At 43.1% G+C, this 21,518-nt stretch overlaps 1 protein-coding gene across 12 annotated transcripts in view; it reads left to right on the top strand.

The window, feature by feature from the left end:
- The window catches only part of arfip1 (ADP-ribosylation factor interacting protein 1 (arfaptin 1)), a 271,399-nt gene that overhangs the window by 233,018 nt on the left and 16,863 nt on the right, over nucleotides 1-21,518 (top strand). For all 12 annotated transcript variants that reach the window (XR_011590530.1, XM_070871433.1, XM_070871435.1 and 9 more), the window contains 3 exons: nucleotides 12,166-12,387; nucleotides 16,420-16,577; nucleotides 21,134-21,308. Coding sequence is in view for 11 of the 12 variants with exons in the window: in XM_070871433.1 (XP_070727534.1) it covers nucleotides 12,166-12,387; nucleotides 16,420-16,577; nucleotides 21,134-21,308 (555 nt within the window). In the remaining variant the exon portion in view is untranslated. The remainder of the gene's footprint in view (nucleotides 1-12,165; nucleotides 12,388-16,419; nucleotides 16,578-21,133; nucleotides 21,309-21,518) is intronic.

Raw genomic sequence — 21,518 nt, 5'->3', positions numbered from 1 at the left:
CCCCGGGGATTTATCGGCCTTCAATCCCATCAATTTCCCTAACACAATTTCACGCCTAATAAGGATTTCCTTCAGTTCCTCCTTCTTGTAATCACTTTCAAGATTACATATTCCCTTCTAGTTTGTTCTAATAGGTTGACATTACTGTGATCGACTAGGACACAAAACTGCTTGGGGAATTTATTTAAAATGTTTTCAAAAATGGCACATTTTTCCTTTGGTTCTGTCTTATGACTTGCTCTTTTTCGTTATCAAAACCAATTTGAAATTGAACTAATGGGCCAGAATTTGCAGTCGGTATGATGCCATACTTAGTACGCCATCATACCACCTTTGAAATGTACAGCAAGTCAGGTGCATACTCTAGATCCCGAACTTGCGATCTGTCAAGTTCCGCCTTGACAGATCCACACCGACAGGGAAATCCTAATTGCTGGTGCAGAGTTGGGCTAATTGCCCACCAACTGCCCAGCAATTGCGTCTGAAACCTTTACGGCTGATGCACAGGCACAGGGCCTGTTTGCACAGCATAAGGGGATACCAATCCAAGTAATTTTAAATGTTATACAAGGCCGGAAATGGAAGCATTTTAGAATTCTGGACATGAAAAGTATTTATTGTCCATGAAAGGTTCTGAGGAAGAGGTTTTTTTTTGCATTTATGTGTAGCATAAGCTTTAAAAATCCATACAGAAAGTGGAGGAAAGGGGAAAAAAACCCTCATTACTAGAGCCTTCCAGGATTTAATGTGCATAAACATCTATGTTAGAAATAGTTTGCTCATTGGAGCATCGGCCCATGTGATCCTAGGTACGCTTCCGCACATGGTGCACCCCTGAGATCCACTACGCTGCCCTCTACTCCGCAACAGCAACTTCCTGGAGGACTGTTCCCAGCAGGGATGTGTGCATTCTGTTCGGATGCCCCAGGCGTAATCCATAGTTAGGCTGGCAACTGGAAATCCAGGCACGTTGGCAAATGAAGAACCACCTTTTACTACCATTATTCAGCCCAGCTATGTTTAATAATTGATGTTAAGGTAACCTAGATCACCTTGGGAATAGATCTCATAAAAATGTCCATGTTAATGTATAAATAACTAGTGACTGTTACCCTGCCCAACTTTCCCTGTCCAAATCACATTACAAAATATTTGCAATTCTAACTAACCGCTACTGCCTCCGCCTTTTGATGACTCCACCCATAATCCTCATCTATCAAAATTCCTGACCTCACTATTCTGTCAAATTGAACTCCCATATCTCTGAGAAACTGTTCTCTCTTTGTTCCAAGTACTTCTGTTCCCTCAAGCAATTCATTTTTCTATAAAGCCCAAAACTTGAATATTGCTCCTTTGACTGGAAAAGCTTTTCTACCGTCACTCTCACACTCATAAACAGGATGTGAGAAAAAACTTATCTGATATTTGATCCATCTCTCACCTTTACCCTTTTTTTGCCTTAACCTTTTTTGTCTTTCTCCATATTAATATTATTCTAATCAATAAAACGAGAAATTGCTGGAAATACTCAGCACGCCAGAAACAGAGAGACAGAGTTAATGTTTCAGGTCGATGACCTGTCATCAGAACTGGAAAAGATTAGAGATGTGTCAGTTTTTAAGCGAGTACAGAGGTGGAAAGAGGGAAGGGGAGGAAAGAACAAAAAAGAAAGGTTGTGATAGGGTGGCAAACAGGAATGATTGAATGACAAAAGGGATGATCACGCAAGGCAACAGGAGATGGTAATGGGATAAGTAAAGAAGCAAATTATAACAGAAACATAGCAAATAGGTGCAGGAGTAGGCCATTCAGTCCTTCGAGCCTGCACCACCATTTAATAAGATCATGACTGATCATTCACCTTTCCTGCTTTTTCTCCATACCCTTTGATCTCTTTAGCCGTAAGGGCCATATCTAACTCCCTCTTGAATATATCTAACGAACTGGCCTCAACAACTTTCTGCGGTAGAGAATTCCACAGGTTAACAACTCTGAGTGAAGAAGTTTCTCCTCATCTCGGTCCTAAATGGCTTACCCCTTATCCTTAGACTGTGACCCCTGGTTCTGGACTTCCCAGTATCGGGAACATTCTTCCTGCCTCTCACCTGTCCAATCCCATCAGAATTTTATATGTTGCTATGAGATCCCCTCTCATTCATCTAAACTCCAGTGAATACAGACCCAGTCGATCCAGTCTCTCCTCATATGTCTGTCCTACCATCCCGGGAATCAGTCTGGTGACCCTTCGTTGCACTCCCTCAATAGCAAGAACATCCTTCCTCAGATTAGGAGACCAAAACGGAACACAATATTCCAGGTGAGGCCTACCAAGGCCCTGTACAACTGCAGTCAGACCTCCCTGCTCCTACACTCAAATCCCCTAGCTATGAAGGCCAACATGCCATTTGCCTTCTTCACCGCCTGCTGCACCTGCATGCCAACTTTCAATGACTGATGTACCATGACACCCAGGTCTCGTTGCATCTCCCCTTTCCCTAATCTGTCGCCATTCAGATAATATTCTGCCTTCCTGTTTTTGCCACCAAAGTGGATAACCTCACATTTATCCACATTATACTGCATCTGCCATGCATTTGGCCACTCACCTAATCTGTCCAAGTCATCCTGCAGCCTCTTAGCATCCTCCTCACAGCTCACACTGCGACCCAGCTTAGTGTCATCTGCAAACCTGGAGATATTACACTCAATTCCTTCATCTAAATCATTAATGTATATTGTAAATAGCTGGGGTCCCAGCACTGAACCCTGCGGCACCCCACTAGTCACTGCCTGCCATTCTGCAAAGGACCCGTTTATCCCGACTCTCTGCTTCCTGTCTCCCAACCAGTTATCTATTCACTTCAATACAAAAGATGGGTCTAGAGGAGGTGTAAATGGCAACAGCAAAACCATTACCAGCACCTACTATCTGGAAAAAATGGGATCAGTGGTTATTCTGATTAATGCTCCACTGAATTTCCTTTCTTCAAAGCTTTAAGTATGCTATCGCACATGTTTGAAATTAAGATGTATTGTCCGGTTTCCTACTCTTAACTTATTCTTTCTCAAGATCTCAAAACTGTAATTCCTTATCTCCCTTAGTCTTTTCTTTCTCATGCAACTTTCAAAATCCAAGCTTTGAATCACTAATCACTGCTTCTGATTTGCTTCGTCTTCTCTTTTAAATTTTGGTGATATCCTGAATTATGGAACTTGACGCTTCGATTTCTCAATTTTAAAAAGCATGTTTCATAGATACGCTGTTGGATTTAAAATATATATAAATCTATAGAGCTAACGAGTATGAACAAGATAGCTCCACCCAGTCTGTTGGAGCCCAGATTATGGCACCAGTGTAAGGTTCCGAGGACAGGTTGACAAAATAAATAGACTGAATAGCAATTACCTTTAGATAAAAATCCTGACCGCCATTTTCTGGTGGTCAAAAACTGAATGTCCATTAATGTTTTTCTATTTTGCATTAAACAGAACCTGAAATCTTGCATTGAAATAAGTTTAAGGGGAAAACAGGAATCTGATCAGAAGTTTTATAAATAGCTGTCACAGTACAATGATGCAACTTCAGAAAGTAAGATTTGACAACCTACTAGATAAGGAGCTTGCCAAGTTAATTACCATATCATCCTACTTCAAAGATCAACTATAATTAATGTCACTACTGAGATTTATGTGTTCACACCTGTCTGCTGACTTAACTAATGCCTCTTTCATTTAGTGGCAACTGAACAGAATATTTCTAGGAATTAACAATTGAATCAGCAGTTGCACAAATTATATCAACCAACAAGGTGAAGATGCATATTTTTTATAATTATTTGTATAGAAAGATTTCAACAGTGTAAAATTAAATTAACCAGCCAACTTGCTGAGTCACAATATCCTGCTGTCATCAAGGACCCAGAATGTCAGTAAAGCAAAACTGAGGAGGTAGAGTGGGTTGAAAGCATGAACGTAGTTACAGTTTTTCAGTCACATTCTTGATGGTGACAGATTGTGGAGATAATCAAGATAGGATCGTTGCCATTGTTGCTGGATCATCAAGGAGATTGCTATAAATTGTCAGGAGTCATATACGCAGCACCAGCCTTATGTGCAGCAGCAGTAGCAGTATGGTATTTCTAATTGACAATAGTAGTGAATAAAATTTGAATACCTCACAATACTGATTTTTTTTTTTAAACGGTTTGGAAAATTAGTATATAAAAATTTAAAGTTGCGAATATTAAATTAAAAAAAAATGAAGAGACTGACTTTTCTCTCCATTCCTTTTTTAATGATTGATGATTCTCATTCGTTCCTTTATTTTCCACCTGCTTCCCCTGCCTCATCCTGGCATCTCTGTAACCAGTGTAGCCGACGCATGACTTGTGAGCCTCAGGCAGCCCTTTGGTATTTTGGATGGGATTCTTTTGGGTAGCCACAATCGTGCATGCTATACTTGTATGCTGTGGCTTCGAGAGGAGGAAGCACCATTTAGAGGGGACGGGGCACAGGAAATGCATCACTTTTGAGAGCAAGACCAGAATGTTCTGAAGGAGCAAGAGGCAAAGTAATGAGTAGATGACAATGTGGTGTGCCAAAATTATGATACAAGAATGATTTTAAGTTTCAGTACCAGCTTGTTGTTGATGATTGTGGGGTTTCAGGCTTAATAATGGTAAGTGTTTTTTTTAAATGTTGGTGTCTTCTTTATCGGGTCCAAGGCCAAGGCTCTGCCATGTCACTGTTTTAAAAATGTTGGTGCTGAGCTGAAGTGCAGCTGTACGGTTTTTGCACTGTCAGTCGCACATCTGAACCTAAATGGTTTGACCTCTAGAACTGACGGCAGCGGAAACTCACTGTTGGTGTCACTTTCCCAGGACCCAAGTCATAACCTAAGTGTTTTAATACTTGCAGCTCTTTTCCAGGTACAGTTCCTTCCCCCCCCCCCAGCCCCCGTCCCAACATACCTTGGGCTCTGAAAGTTTGACCATCCTGTCTGCAACACTTGTGTGCTTTGGTACTTTATTTAGTCAGTGAATAGGCAGAGTTTATGTCCGATATTGTAATATAAAACCTTAATTCTAACCATTCTGAATTGATTAAATCTACTCTTTTCTGAATATGGGTCTCTTGCCAACAGGTAAACAGCAAGTGCTGAAAATACAGGTCAGGCAGCATCTGCGAAGAGAGAAACCAAGTTAACGTTTCAATTCTGTGACTTTTCATCAGAACTGGAAAATGTTACAGATGTAATAATTTTAAGCAAGTGTAAAGGCAGGGAAAGGGAGGGGGAGGAGAGGGGAGGAAAGAACAAAAGGGAAGGTCTGTGATAGGGTAGAAGGCAGGAGAGATTAAATGACAAAAGGGATGATGGTACAAGGTGAAAGGGAATAGTAATCAGACAAGCAAAGAAATAAAAGATGGGTCTACAGCAGTGGTTCACAAACCTTTTTGGTTGAAGGACCCCTTTTCAAGTGGATTAGTAATCACGGGGACCCCCCCCCAATCTAAATGATGATACTATATGAAAGTGCTGCATGTAAAGAATGTTTTAATAATGCTTTTAATAAAACAGGCATTTACTTAGATATCAGTGAGATGGGTGTGCCACACTATCACTGATCAACCTTTTGGCGCCCACCACCAACTTTGGTAACGGGGGGGTCGACCTGGCAATTGTCGTACCACTCTTATGCATGCTCCTCCATGCATGCTCCCCTCTTAGATGAGACAGCCAGCCCACTCTGCACCGCACATGTGGTGGCCGCACTCTGCTCCCAGCTCGCACCGCCTGCCTACGGCCGCCGCTCATTCACTTACTCTTGACCATGACCCCCACCCCCGATTGGTACTCACATTATTCCGCGGGCCTCTTGCAAGGCTCTGCAGACCCCCGGGGGTCCGCAGACCCAAGTTTGAGAACCAGTGGTCTAGAGGAGCTATAAATGGTAACAGCAGAATCATTACCTGCACCAGCTATCCAAAAAAAAATAGGAGCCGTGGTTATGATCCGAAATTGTTGAACTCAGTGTTGAATGGATCATACTCTGCCATTTCCACCATCTCCAGTGTGATAGCTTATATGGAGTTAGGTCACAGATCAGCCAGGTTTCCATGGAATGGGGGAACAGGCTCACTGGGATAAATTGCCTAATCCTGATCCAATGTTCCTTTGCCACCACCAAACACATCTTCTCGCCTTTCAGCGTTCCCTCCATGACATTCTTGTCCACTCTTCTATCACCCCCAACACCTGCTCTCCTTCCCACAGCACCTTCCCATGCATGCATAGGAGATGCAATACCTGCCCTTTCACCGCCTCCCTTCTCACTGTCCAAGGACCCAAACACACTTACAGGTAAACCAGCGATTTAGTTGTACTTCTATCAATTTAGTATACTATATTCGCTACTCTCAATGTGGTCTATTCTACATTGGGGAGACCCAGCGCAGATTGGGTGATCGTTTGCCCCACACCTCTGTTCAGTCTGCAAGCGCAACTTTGAGCTTCCGGTCGCTTGCCATTTTAATTCTCTACCCTACTCACTCTGGCACTGCTCCAATGAAGTTCCAACGAAGCTCGAGGAACAGCACCTCATCTTTCGATAAGGCACTTTACAGCCTTCCGGACTCAACATCGAGTTCAACAATTTTAGATCATAACTGCTGCTCCCTTTTTTTCGGACAGCAGGTGCTGGTAATGTGTTCTGCTGTTACCATTTACACCTCCTCTAGACCCATCTTTTGTTTCTTTACTTGTCCCATTACCATCCCCTTTTGCCTTGAACGATCATCCTTTTTTAATCATTCCTGCATTCCACCCTATCGCAAACCTTCCCTTTTGTTCTTTCCTCCTTCCCCCGCATTTCCCTGCCTCTGCGTTAACTCTGTTTCTCTCTCCACAGATGCTACACAGCCTGCTGAGCGTTTCCAACATTTTCTGTTTTAATTTCATTTTCCAGCATCCGCAGCATTTTGCCTTATAGGCTTTGACAAACTTCACAGCTGAATTCCGCGGAAAAAAAACACTTGGCTGCCCCTGTTTTCCCCTATAAAAATGGTTTTAATGTTATTGACTGAAGACGATGGCTTTGATAGTTTTTTTCCCCAGTTTTTTTCCTGCCTCTTGGAGGTGTTGAATTTTGTTGGTATATGTTTCAGTAGCTCTGGCAAACCCTCAGTACTTTGACCAAAAGTGGCAATCAGGAGCACCTACACTGCATGTCTTTTCCCCTCCTCCCTGGCAGCCTGCAGCATTGAAGCCATTTATGCCCCAACTTAGATCAATTAAGTCGACACACATGGGAATTGAACTTGGAAACTTTTGGTCTTGGTATGGCTTAGTGCTATACTAAATGGCTTCTTTGCTTATAGGACCTTTGTTTAGGTGTTCTATGTGTTGAGTAATAATAAAACATATCATGTTTATTTGAGACGGAAGATCGAGGAGCCAGAGGCCTATAAAGACCCATGAGCGAGGAGTCCGGGGAGTTTCTGCAGGCGGGAGTTCGTTGGTGAGGCGGGAGATCGAGGAGCCAGAGGTCTGTAAATGCCCGTGAGCGGGGAGTTCATGCAGGCGGGAATTCGTTGGTTAGGCTGGAGATCGAGGAGCCAGAGGCCTATAAAGGCCCGTGAGCGGGGAGTTCGTGGAGACGGGAGTTTGTTGGTGAGGCGGGAGATCGAGGAGCCAGAGGCCTATAAAGGCCCGTGAGCGAGGAGTCTGGGGAGTTCATGGAGGTGGGAGTTCGTTGGTGAGGCCTACCGGTGCAGCTGCAGCAGGGAGGCAAAAAAGTAGAAGAAAGAAATTGAAAGGTGATGTCACAGCCAAGGGGGTAAGTGATTGGCTGGTGATTGGTGAGTAGTTTTTCTTTTTCTTTTCTTTATCAGTAAGTAACATTTTAACATTGTTGTTGCCAAATTAAGTTAATCTAAGGGTTAAGTCATGGCAGGAGAGCTCAGACACGTGTTATGCTCCTCCTGTGCTATGTGGGAAGTCAGGGACGCTTCCAGTGTCCCTGATGACTACGTGTGCAGGAAGTGCATCCTCCTGCAGATCCTGACGGACCGCATTGCGGAACTGGAGCTGCGGGTGGATTCACTCTGGAGCATGCACGATGCTGAGAATGATGTGAATCGCACATTTAATGAAATGGTCTTACTACAGGTAAAGGGTCCACAGTCAAATAGTGAATGGAAGACCAACAGGAAGAGCAGTGCAAGGAAGGTAGTGCAGGGATCCCCTGCGGTCATCCCCCTGCAAAACAGATACACCGCTTTGAGTACTGTTGAGGGGGGTGACTCATCAGGGGAGAGCAGCAGCAGCCAAGTTCATGGCACCGTGGCTGGCTCTGCTGCACAGGAGGGCAGGAAAGAGAGTGGGAGAGCGATAGCGATAGGGGATTCAATTGTAAGGGGAATAGATAAGCGTTTCTGCGGCCGCAACCGAGACTCCAGGATGGTATGTTGCCTCCCTGGTGCAAGGGTCAAGGATGTCTCGGAGCGGGTGCAGGACATTCTGAAAAGGGAGGGTGAACAGCCAGTTGTCGTGGTGCATATAGGTACCAACGATATAGGTAAAAAAACAGGATGAGGTACTACGAGACGAATTCAGAGAGCTATGAGTTAAATTTAAAAAGTAGGACCTCAAAAGCAATAATCTCAGAATTGCTACCTCTGCCACGTCCTAGTCATAGAGTAGGAATCGCAGGATAGCTCAGATGAATACGTGGCTTGAGCAGTGGTGCAAAAGGGAGCGATTCAAATTCCGGGGGCATTGGAACTGGTTCTGGGGGAGATAGGAACCAGTACAAACCGGACGGTCTGACCTGGGCAGGACCAGAACCAATGTCCTAGGGAGGAGTGTTTGCTAGTGCTGTTGGGGAGGAGTTAAACTAATATGGCAGGGGGATGGGAATCTATGCAGGGAGACAGAGGGAAATAAAATGGAGTCAGAAGCAAAAGATAGAAAGGAGAATAGTAAAAGTGGAGGGCAAAAAACAAAAAGGGCCACATTATAGCAAAATTCTAAAGGGGCAAAGTGTGTTTAAAAAGACAAGCCTGAAGGTTCTGTGCCTCAATGCGAGGAGTATTCAGAATAAGGTGGACAAATTAACTGCGCAGATAGCAGTTCATGGGTATGATGTAATTGGCATCACGGAGACATGGCTCCTGGGTGACCAAGGCTGGGAACGCAACATCCAGGGGTATTCAACATTTAGGAAGGATAGACAGAAAGGAAAAGGAGACGGGGTGGCATTGCTGGTTAAAGAGGAAATTAATGCAATAGTAAGGAAAGACATTAGCTTGGATGATGTGGAATCGGCATGGGTGGAGCTGTGGAATTCCAAAGGGCAGAAAACGCTAGTGGGAGTTGTGTACAGACCACCAAACAGTAGTAGTGAGGTTGGGGACAGCATCAAACAAGAAATTAGGGATGCATGCAATAAAGGTACAGCAGTTATCATGGGCGACTTTAATCTACATATTGATTGGGCTAACCAAACTGGTAGCAATGCGGTGGAGGAGGATTTCCTGGAGTGTATTAGGGATGGTTTTCTAGACCAATATGTCAAGGAACCAACTGGAGAACTGGCCATCCTAGACTGGATGATGTGTAATGGGAAGGGACTAATTAGCAATCTTGTTATGCGAGGCCCCTTGGGGCAGAGTGACCATAACACGGTAGAATTCTTTATTAAGATGGAGAGTGACACAGTTAATTCAGAAACTAGGATCCTGAACTTAAGGAAAGGTAACTTTGATGGTATGAGGCGTGAATTGGCTAGAATAGACTGGCAAAGGATACTTAAAGGGGTGACGGTGGATAAGCAATGGCAAACATTTAAAGATCACATGGATGAACTTCAGCAATTGTACATCCCTGTCTGGAGTAAAAATAAAACGGGGAAGGTGGCTCAATCATGGCTAACAAGGGAAATTAAGGACAGTATTAAAGCCAAGGAAGAGGCATATAATTTGGCTAGAAAAAGCAACAAACCTGAGGACTGGGAGAAATTTAGAATTCATCAGAGGAAGACTAAGGGTTTAATTAAGAGGGGGAAATAGAGTACGAGAGGAAGCTTGCAGGGAGTATAAAAACTGACTGCAAAAGCTTCTATAAATATGTGAAGAGAAAAGATTAGTGAAGACAAACGTCGGTCCCTTACAGTCAGATTCAGGTGAATTTATAATGGGGAACAAAGAAATGGCAGACCAATTGAACAAATATTTCGGTTCTGTCTTCACGAAGGAAGACACAAATAACCTTCCGATTGTACTCGGGGACAGTAGGTCTAGTGAGAAGGAGGAACTGAAGGATGTCCTTATTAGGCAGGAAATTGTGTTGGGGAAATTGATGGGATTGAAGGCCGATAAATCCCCGGGCCTGATAGTCTGCATGCCAGAGTACTTAAGGAAGTGGCCCTAGAAATAGTAGATGCATTGGTGATCATTTTCCAACAGTCTATCAACTCTGGATCAGTTCCTATGGACCAGAGGGTAGCTAATGTAACACCACTTTTTAAAAAAGGAGGGAGAGAGAAAACGGATAATTATAGACCGGTTAGCCTGACATCAGTAGTGGGAAAAATGTTGGAACCAATCATTAAGGATGAAATAGCAGTGCATTTGGAAAGCAGTGACAGGATCGGACCAAGTCAGCATGGATTTATGAAAGGGAAATCATGCTTGATGAATCTACTGGAATTTTTTGAGGATGTAACTAACAGAGTGGACAAGGGAGAACCAGTGGATGTGGTGTATTTGGACTTTCAAAAGGCTTTTGACAAGGTCCCGCACAAGAGATTGGTGTGCAAAGTCAAAGCGCATGGTATTGGGAGTAATGTACTGACGTGGATAGAGAACTGGTTGAGAACTGGTTGGCAGACAGGAATTAGAGAGTCGGGATAAACGGGTCCTTTTCAGAATGGCAGGCAGTGACTAGTGGAGAGCCGCAGGTCTCAGTGCTGGGGCCCCAGCTCTTTACAATATACAATAACGATTTAGATGAAGGAATTGAGTGTAATATCTCCAAGTTTGCGGATGACACTAAACTGGGTGGCGGTGTGAGCTGTGAGGAGGACGCTAAGAGGCTGCAGGGTGACTTGGACAGGTTAGGTGAGTGGGCAAATGCATGGCAGATGCAGTATAATATGAAAAAATGTGAGGTTATCCATTTTGGGGCAAAAACATGAAGGCAGAATATTATCTAGATGGCGGCAGATTAGGAAAAGGGGAGGTGCAACGAGACCTGGGTGTCATGGTTCATCAGTCACTGAAAGTGGGCATGCAGATGAAGAAGGCAAATGGTATGTTGGCCTTTATAGCTAGGGGATTTGAGTATAGGAGCAGGGAGGTCTTACTGCAGTTGTACAGGGCCTTAGTGAGGCCTCACCTGGAATATTGTGTTCAGTTTTGGTCTCCTAATCTGAGGAAAGACGTTCTTGCTATTGAGGAAGTGCAGCGCAGGTTCACCAGACTGATTCCAGGGATGGCTGGAATGTCATATGAGGAGAGACTGGAACAACTAGGCCTTTATTCACTGGAGTTTAGAAGGATGAGAGGGGATCTCATAGAAACATATAAAATTCTGACGGGACTGGACAGGTTAGATGCGGGAAGAATGTTCCTGATGTTGGGGAAGTCCAGAACCAGGGGACATAGTCTTAGGATAAGGGGTAGGCCATTTAGGACTGACATGAGGAGAAACTTCTTCACTCAGAGTTGTTAACCTGTTGAATTCCCTGCCACAGAGAGTTGTTGATGCCAGTTCATTGGATATATTCAAGAGGGAGTTAGAGATGGCCCTTACTGCTAAAGGGATCAAGAGGTATGGAGAGAAAGCAGGAAAGGGGTACTGAGGGAATGATCAGCCGTGATCTTATTGAATGGTGGTGCAGGCTTGAAGGGCCGAATGGCCTACTCCTGCACCTATTTTCTATGTTTCTATGTATTAGTTAAATTAATTGAAATGCTGGTAACCAACAGACATTGGACATGCAGCCACAGTGACTTCGCAGCAATTGTTCTAAAATGAACACCACCTCTTTTTGCCAATGTTTCCCCCCCAATTATTTGTATTTTGGCAAACATTTAACTTGGATCCTATATTCAAAAAGTTTCTATTCTCTGGCAAAACAAGTTGTTTTGTAATTTTTGTTGCAGTGCACACGACAGGTCCTTTCTGAAAAGTTAGGTCGTGGCTCAAAGACTGTGGATTTGGAGCTTGAATCACAGATAGAAATACTGAGAGACACCAAGAAAAGGTATGAAAATGTTCTGCGACTAGCTCGGCAAATGGCAACACAGTTCTACCAAGTGGTACAGACACAGCGGCAACTTGGGGACGCTTTTGGAGAACTTAGTGTGAAGTCTCCAGAACTCCATGTAAGTACTCTCTTTATTCTTAAATACTTTGACTAACTCACCCCATTTAAAAGTAACTCCTGAAGAGATAGTTTGATTGTGAGCTCTGTTGAGACACTAATGAGCTACACAATGGAGTGGTAGCTTGTGGGATTTACATGCATAACTTCCAGTGTGACAAGAACCTCATCTCAGCAAAAACAAGTTGGAACAAAAGAAGAAAGTTAGATTACCTGTGGGGTTCTTTTTTCAAGTTAAGGCATTCTTCACACATTGAATTCCAACTTAACCATTTCCTCACGCTCTTGGGCTTCATGGTGCATTTCCACTCCATCAGCTCAAGCCATACAGAAAGAAAGACATACACACGCACACACACCTCAAAATGCTTTACAGTCAATGAAGTACTTCTGGAGTGTAGTCACTTGTAATGTGGGAAAGATGGCAGCCAATTCCCGCAAACAGCAATGTGATAATGACCAGATCACTGTTTTTGTTACTTTGATTGAGGGATAAATATTTGCCAGGACACCGGGGATAATTCCCCTGCTCTTCGAAGTAGTGCAGTGGGAAAGAGCGGGCGGGGCCTCGGTTTAACGTCTCATCCGAAAGACAGTACCTCCGACAGTGCAGCACTGGAGTGTCGGCCTAGATTTTTGTACTCCCGTCTCTGGAGTGGGACTTGAACCTGCAACCTTCTGACTCCGAGGCGAGTGTACTACCCACTGAACCACAGCTGACACAGGGGCTGTACTCTAGGAGCACATCCTTTATACTGCATGGAAGGTCTTATTGATGACATCTTCAAGTTAGGGCATTATGGACTGAATTTTCCACACCTGAAATCGGGCAAGATTGTGGTGGAGATGGCAAGCAAATGGGCCGTAGACATCTGCTACGATCTCTCTGCCCTGACCTTAATTTCCCTCCCTCACCCCTGCTGGGACCCTCCCTTACCCATTTACCCTCTGTGAATGCTGATGGGAATGGAAGAACCTGGCCCTTCCATTCATTTCCCTCTCTCCTGTATCTGTTGCCACCAGTCTCTAGAACCCCTTGGTGAAAGTAGTGATAGGCATGGGGTAGCAATGGTAATATCCCCAAAGTGCATTAGTGCAGGGAGAGGGTGTAGTAGAGGCCACTTCTTCTCTAATCTTGTCCCCACTCACTTACCTGTTCGGGCCTCGGTCGACAAGGCTGTAGCTTCTATATCTTTGGTGCTCCTTTTCTCCCATTAAGGTTCCTTGCTGCCTCTTGTGGTGCAGCACCAATGAAGTTTCATTAGTTCCACTGGCAGGCTGTCCCTTGGCAGTAGAAATCCCTACCATGCACGCAGGAAAATGGGTCAGGGTTGCGGTGTTCACAAAGGGGCAGAAGTCCCCTTTTGCAGAAACATGCCATGAAGAAGAAAATTGAATGTATGTAAGCATATTCATTGAGATCAGGGTCACCTGCAATGTCTCTGTGGCTGAATTAGCCTTCGAACATCTACTGTCCAGGCTCAAATATAAAGACTAGTCCCTTGTACAACAGACACGCATCCACTTTCCACCATCAGCAATCAAGGGAATGAAAGGGGAGACTTGGTCTGAAGCTAAATGTGCTGGGAGTAAGGATACTGGTCTAATTATCATGGTCTAATGTTTACCACCACTTATGAGCAGTCATTATGTTTACTGCTTTCTACAAAGTGTGGGGCAACATGTAATGGGAGAATTCAAATACATGAGTTAGAGGAGCAACTATTTCCCTGGATAAGCATCTCAGAACTGGCATGCCTATATGATTCAGGTCAATAGTTTTTTGAGGATCAAGCTTCTGAAGGGGATGTTTAACTTTGGTGTGCCTGATAATCTTGATTCAACTAATTACTGTACTTTGATTACTGGCCTCATACACAACACTTCAGTAAATATGTTCAATTACTCCACCTTATTTATTGCAAAGGCACGTGATTCCATTATCAAGAAGGAATAGTCGGGTTCAGCTGGAAGTTAGAAAGAGATTTGTCTATTTGCCGCTATTTTTTGGAGACAGTCTGAGAATTATACAGATTGGAATTGAACTTGAAGTCCTGCCTCTGGCAGGTTAATGATGAGGTCTTTTATATTGGGAGTTGGAATGGAGATTAATTTCCCATTTGGTTCAGTTGCCTGTTCTCTGATTCCCAATCTCAATGTCTCACTAGATTCTCAAAATCTAGTGAGACACTTCTGCTTTTTGTTGCACACTTTGGATGTGAAAAGACCATCAGGGCCATACTTGCTCATCCCACATCTTACTGGACTCATCCCCATATTTCCACCCTTTCAGCCTTCTTCAGCGCCAAATATCCTTCTCTAGGTAAGGGGGTTAAAAAGGATATACAGTGCTCCAGATGAGGTGTCACCAAGGCCTAATTCACTTTGGCTTTAACCACCTGACACTGAACGGTCAGTGACTACTCCCGATGATTTCCCCTTACAGCCGCCCATGCAATACTCGCTCTCTAAATTCTGTGCACCTGGAGGTGTAACTACACATTTATCTACATTGAAGGACATTTGCCAATCTTTTGACCACTGCTGCATGACACCATTTGTTCAACCATGGCTGTGTTTCACTGCTTAAATGGAATAAGGTGCTTTATGGGTCTAAATATAAACTGCTTGGTCTCAGTCCAGATGACATCTAAGTCTTTTGATTGATATGCCATTTTGAAGTAACAACTTCCTCTTCAGACTTTCCCAAATAGACTTGTTATAGAGCCAAACTTTGAACTTGATACACTAGTTGGATGCTGACCAAGTTGTGCTCAGATGTGCTAACTGATGCCTTTGTTGAATACTTTCACATTATTCACGAATTGTTAAGTTTGCACATGTCTTCATCTCCAGAACTGAACCCAAGCTTGATTGCTTCCTCCTCCTCCGCTACAGGCCTTGACATCCTACAACATTCTGTAGCTCCTCTCCTCCCTTCCGAGCTCTCATTAAACTTCTTTGCTCTATGTCATGCACCTCCTGCTCCCTTGATCTCCTCCCACACCCACTCCCCAACCTAATTTCAGGCTACTTGGCTATCTTCCTCAGTTCAATGTTTTCTGCCATCAGAAGCTGCTTCCTCCTAGCACCGTGTTCAAAACTACCGTCGACCTCGCCGACCCCTCCAATTATTTCACCATCTACAATCGAATTTTCCTCTCAAACATGTCGCCACACCAGCATTATGTTGATATCTCCCACCACTTCCTGTCCAGAAGCCCTTGAATTTGATTTCCATTCTGTCCGCAGCACCAAGAATGGTGCAGTCGAAATCACCAATATCCTTTGTGATTACATTCAAGGCCTTTTAATTTCCTCCCCATCCTTCCATTCTCTGTCCTCCTCCATCATCTCTCTTTCGTGGTCCTCCTCTGCTTCAACTCTTCCTTGTCCCAACCTAACCAGCACATCTCCTCCAATGACTTCTTCTCCTGCACCTGCATGGACAGCTCAGGAGTGTCCCATTCTTGGTCCCCTCCTTATTTTCATATGCTGTCTCTTAGCAACAAAAAAATTTGAATTTGTATAGCTGTTTTAACAACCAACAGCCAATTAAGTACTTTTTTGAAGTGTATTGTTGGTAATGTAGGAAAACAGTATCGATAAGCTTAGGGTCAGCTACCACACGTATGTTTACAATATTCAGCTGTATCTCTCCATTTTGCCCTTATCAGCCTGGCTGTTACTGTCCTTATCAGCATTTTACTGTGCTACATGGTTGCTTGTCAGATATCAAGTCATGGATTAAACCAGAGCACCCTCCAGTTTAACTTTGGCAAAATTGAAGCTATCCTGTTTGGCTCTCACCAAGAACTCTCCATCTTGCCCTTCAATTACATAAGAGTTTCAAAGGCATCAATCATAGAAAGTTCATCAAATACATAATCCTTAGTATCTATAGCTTGTATTCTTCAGTATATTTAACTAATGCTCTGACTAATTATATTTATTGGTGTGCCCTCTTTAGGCATTGCACTGAACCTGCTGGTCTTTTTGTATATATTTGAATTTCATTCTTTTTACATTTCAGGAAGAGTTTGGTTATAATGCTGAAACTCAGAAATTGCTGTGTAAAAATGGGGAAACACTTCTTGGCGCAATTAACTTTTTCATTGCCAGTGTGAATACGTTGGTGAACAAAACAATTGAAGACACATTAATGGCAGTCAAACATTATGAAAATGCCAGGTATACCAAAGTAACACCCAAAATAAATATACTTTAGTTTGGTTAGACTATTGATTGAATATTTTGCTGCTGCTATGTTGAAAATACTGCAGTGCTTTTATACAGTGGCAGTGTGACCTCTGCACTTAATTTATGTTAAAATTCAGAAAAATGTATGTTCACCTATACCTATAACACATCACTCTGCAGAAGTCAGTTTCAGAAATTGTGCATTCTGCTTCCAACTTATAACAATCAGCAGATGTTTCCCATTATTCACAGACAGACATATGTGAATTATATCTACTTGGAAGTGAACATAAATTTAATAAAGTGAATTTTGACTACATAAAGGAGGAAACATACTATTTTTCTAACTGGCACCTGAATTTATAGATAAGATTACAGTCTTGTTTCATAATGCAGTAAAATTTGGGATTTTATTCAGTGTGGGGGTCTGGTGCTTTTGTTGTCACTGGGCGATGTTACATATACTTGCTAGTATGCACTGCATAGTTGATGCTTGATGTCCATCCTATAGGATTATCTGTGGTGAAGTAATTGCTGCAAGTTTGAATAGTAATCCGTAGTTGATTATTGGAGAATTTTTTGCCCAAACACATGGAAAATCCCAACAAATACTAGCTTAAGGGAGCATTTCAAATAATGAAAGCACCTCCTTGATGCTTGATGTTCATTGTCAATGCATGCACAATGACCTCTATAACCTTATTTAAGACAGAACTTGAAACGCAGTGTCGTAACATGAGACATGTACTTTAGTCTTCAGCAAAAAGGATGATATGGGTCAAACAGTGTTTTGTGCAAGGCAATGTTCATGTTGACTGAGTTCTTGTTTGATTGGCAGTTTCTTTTAAGTAAAGGTATTTAGTGATCTCTGATAGCTTTGAATTGGTCATGTTGTCTCAGCACGGTTGTTAAATGTTTAACTTTCCCATGGTATAAGCATACATTTTTTTCCACCCAATGGAATATAATTTTTAAATCTTCAATTTTCAGCCATTCCAATGCTATTATTATTTTCTTTATAATTTCCCCCTCCCCCCTCTTCTCTACCATTTTCTATCCTTCCGAAGGGGCTGACTTCTTTTGGTATGGCTCTTCTGGCACAGTTCACTCTCCGGTACCTCACCCAAAAGGCTGATATTCACATGTGAGCCTTGAAGGTGAGCATCAGCAGACTATTCTATGTAGGGCACATCTCATGTCTGATCCTGTAAGATTTTCTTTCAGTTCCTCTTGGGTCCCCCTCTCTCTTTCCCCTCATCTTCCCATCATCAAGCCAGGTCACCTTTCCGTTCTCTCTTCTGATATTCCCCCCGCCCAATTAAATATTGGGAAGACGGAAGCCATTCTCTTTGGTCCCCGCCACAAGCAGTGTTCCCTGGCCATCTGTCTGAGGCTGAATCACACCGTTGGCAACCTAGGTGTCATATTTGATCCTTAAATGAGCTTCCGGCCACATATCCGCAACATAACTAAAATCACCTATTTCCACCTCTATAACCTTGCCTGACTCCACCCCTGCCTCAGCTCATCTGCTGCTGAAACCCTCATCCTTGCCTTTGTTATCTCTAGACTTGACTACTCCCAATGCACACCTGATTGCCCTCCCACATTCTACCCAACGTAAATTTGAGGTCATCCAAAACTCGGCAGACCATGTCCTAACTTGCACCAAGTCCCACTCACCCATCCACCCCTGTGCTAGCTGACTTACATTGGCTCCCGATTAAGCAACGCCTCAATTTCAAAATTGTCATCTTTGTTTACAAATCCCTCCATGGTCTCGCCCCATCTTATCTCTATAATCTCCTTCAGCTTCATAACCCTCCCCCCTCCCCGAGATGTCAACGCTCCTCAAATTCTGCCCTCTTGAGCATCCCTGATTATAATTGCTCAACCACTGGTGGCCGTGCCTTCAGCTACCTAGGCCCCAAGCTCTGGAACTCCCTCCCTACCTCTCCGCCTCTCTACCTCTCTTTCCTACTTTAAGACGCTCCTTAAAACCTACCCCTGTCCAAGCTTTTGGTTATCTGACGTAATTTCTTATGTGGCTCGGTGTCAAATTTATTTGTTTTGTCTATTAACACTCCTATGAAGTGCTTTGGGACGTTTTACTACGTTAAAGGCGCTATATAAATACAAGTTGTTGTTACCCACCCCCGCCCCCCCCCCCAAGCTCCATCCTGAGTTTTCGTCCACAACATTCTCCCTCAGCCTCTGCACTGTGACTGCTCATCCTCTGTGATTTCAGTCTTCAACCTTCCTAAATCTCTCCCTCCATATAAATGCTCCTGCCCTTAATCATAACCATCTCCTTATCCTCACCGTCTCCAATGGCCTCTCTACTGTGATCTTAATCGCTGTTTAGGCCATCTTTGAACATTTCCCTGCATTCCTCACAATCATCATCGCTTACTCTCTTTCAACCCCACTTTGATCTGCATCTACCCCTAGAAAAAACTCTCCCTCAAGTCACTTACAACTTTACTCTTGCCTATCTGAGCAAAGCCAGAGCTTTTCTAGCAATGGCTTTGCTTCCCACCCCACGCAGTTATTTTGAAAGTCCCCGAAGGATCCATCCCCTGTATCTTGTTCTTCCTCATCGTTTTTGGCCTCCCCAACACAAGTTCTGTACAATTGCCACCGATTCGATCCCTTTCCCTGGCCAAGCCTAACCAGATTTTTACAACCGTGGCATCCTATTTGACTTCAAGCTGAGCTTTCAACCAGTGTTCCCTGTAAAGTGCACAGCCACACACTGCTCCAGGGAACCCACGCAGCCAGCTTGCTGGCATTTCAATTTAAAAACCGCGCATGCATGGTATTTTGAATGGTCCTTGCAGCCCTTTAAAGGGACCGCGCAGACCACAACAAATTACAGGGAACATAGCTTCCAACTCCCTGTTATCTCCATTAAAAGACTGACTATTCGACCTCCACAATATCACTCACCTTGAACCCTACTTCAGCCCTTCTGCTGCTCAAAACTTTATCCATGGCTTTAGTACCTCCAGCCTCTATGGCTTCTGACTGGCCTCCCATCCTTCAAAACTCGACCCGCATCCTATCCAGCTTTCCCATCAACCCTGTCCTTGTTAAAATATATATTGGTTCCTTGTTTTATCCAGTGCCATAAATGTCACATTCTTATCCTTCTATTTAAATCCTTCATGGCCTCGCCCCTCTCTATCTCTGGAACCTCCTCCAGCCCTATACCTCTCCCCGACCCAAACTCTGTTCCTCTGTATTTCCTTGCCCCATCACCCCGCCAATGGTGACTGTACTTTAAGCTGACTCACGTTCTGAACTAACCTCTCTAAATCCCTCCTTCTCCTCCTTCCTCAATTCCTTTAAGAATCTTCTTAAAACCCACCTCTTGTACCCTGTTTTTGAGCGTCTTAATTTTGGCGTTTTTGAACATGCATTATTTTCCTTAAGCCTCTGTGAAATGCCTTGGGATATTTTTCTACATTAAATAAACTTTATAAATGCAAGTTTTTGTTGATCCAGAGACCACATATGTTCACTTTGAAACGGGTCACTGGATTGAGATCAGCAGCAGGATCTCTGGCTAATCTTTTTTCTCTCTTCCTCCCTGTCCCCACAAACTCTCAGCACTGAGGTGTTGCTTCTATGAGTCCCAGATGTAATCTGCTAATTCAGCATAGAATCTGGAACTTTTCTGGTCTGTAGGGGTCAGGTACTCGCTGAATAAACTTGCTGAACCATTTAGTGAGCCTTGTTTTCGACAATAACCCACAAAGAAATAATGACATTAACCCTCACCACTTTTGTTTATTATTTGTAGAATAAGAAGTTGGCCTGGAGTGTTACAATGCTGCAGTAAAGTCTAGGGTTTCAGATGTCTTTGCAAAGTTACCTGAAACCAGTGACTGTGTTACATCATTGCAACAAACAATCAGAGCTGGCGGCTGTTGTAAATAAGCACAACTTGTCCTCTTTTTGTAAAAATTTAAATTATAATTAAAACATGTGCTGCATTGTGAGCAGCATTTTTTCCTCTGAGGAGTGGCAACACCTTTGTGATGTAAGCACTAGCAATGGGACAACACAGCTCAATAAGAGCAGTTGAACTAGGCCTATATTCTTGCAACACTGAAACATTGTGTGGTGTGCATTGTTATACCTGTTTGTACCTCTATTTTGCACAGCATGGTAGGAAACTATTGCATTACATTTTTATCACTGACGTGATTAGCAGTGAGATAATGGTCTCGGACAATATTTTAATAGTGGGGTGTAGAAAATTTACTCGTCGACCGTACACCATAATTAAAGAATGAGCTGCTGCTGCCTCTGAGATAGTAAAGCCTCTATTATGTTTGAGATGTGATTTTGTTTTTGATCCGTGTAAGACAACACACAATTCTGCAGATTCTGTAGGTGATTGTACTGAACATTTTGCAAAATGTACCTTGATATATTTTTATTACTCTGTCTTGAGAAAGGATTCTTTTCATTTGCTGGTTGTTACTGATTTGAAATGGTAACTTTATGCTGTTTATGTTGTCCTATGCTTTGTGCTACAGGATAGAGTATGATGCATATCGTACTGATTTAGAGGAACTGAACCTTGGTCCTCGTGATGCCATTACAATTCCAAAAATTGAACAGTCTCAGCAACAGTTCCAGATTCACAAAGAGAGGTTTGACAAACTTCGAGCAAGTGTATCAATAAAACTGAAATTTCTGGATGAAAACAAGGTATTTGAAAAAAACTAGTTGATCTCGTGTGTTTTTGCTCGTAACTAATTTGAGATTAAGTGTAGTCTTTAGGTGGTGTTAAAGGACAGGGGATAGCTAGACTGGGACACAGATATAATTCAGATCCCATTATTTTTGCATAATACTTGGACTTTACATTATTATTTCTAGTTAAATAGCAAAACCTGGGAAGCAGAAAAAAAGCGTTGG

Source organism: Pristiophorus japonicus, chromosome 2, assembly GCF_044704955.1.
Source record: "Pristiophorus japonicus isolate sPriJap1 chromosome 2, sPriJap1.hap1, whole genome shotgun sequence".
NCBI lineage: Eukaryota > Metazoa > Chordata > Chondrichthyes > Pristiophoridae > Pristiophorus > Pristiophorus japonicus.
The sequence above is the reverse complement of the archived record's forward strand: the minus strand, read 5'-3'. Positions and strand labels throughout refer to the sequence as shown.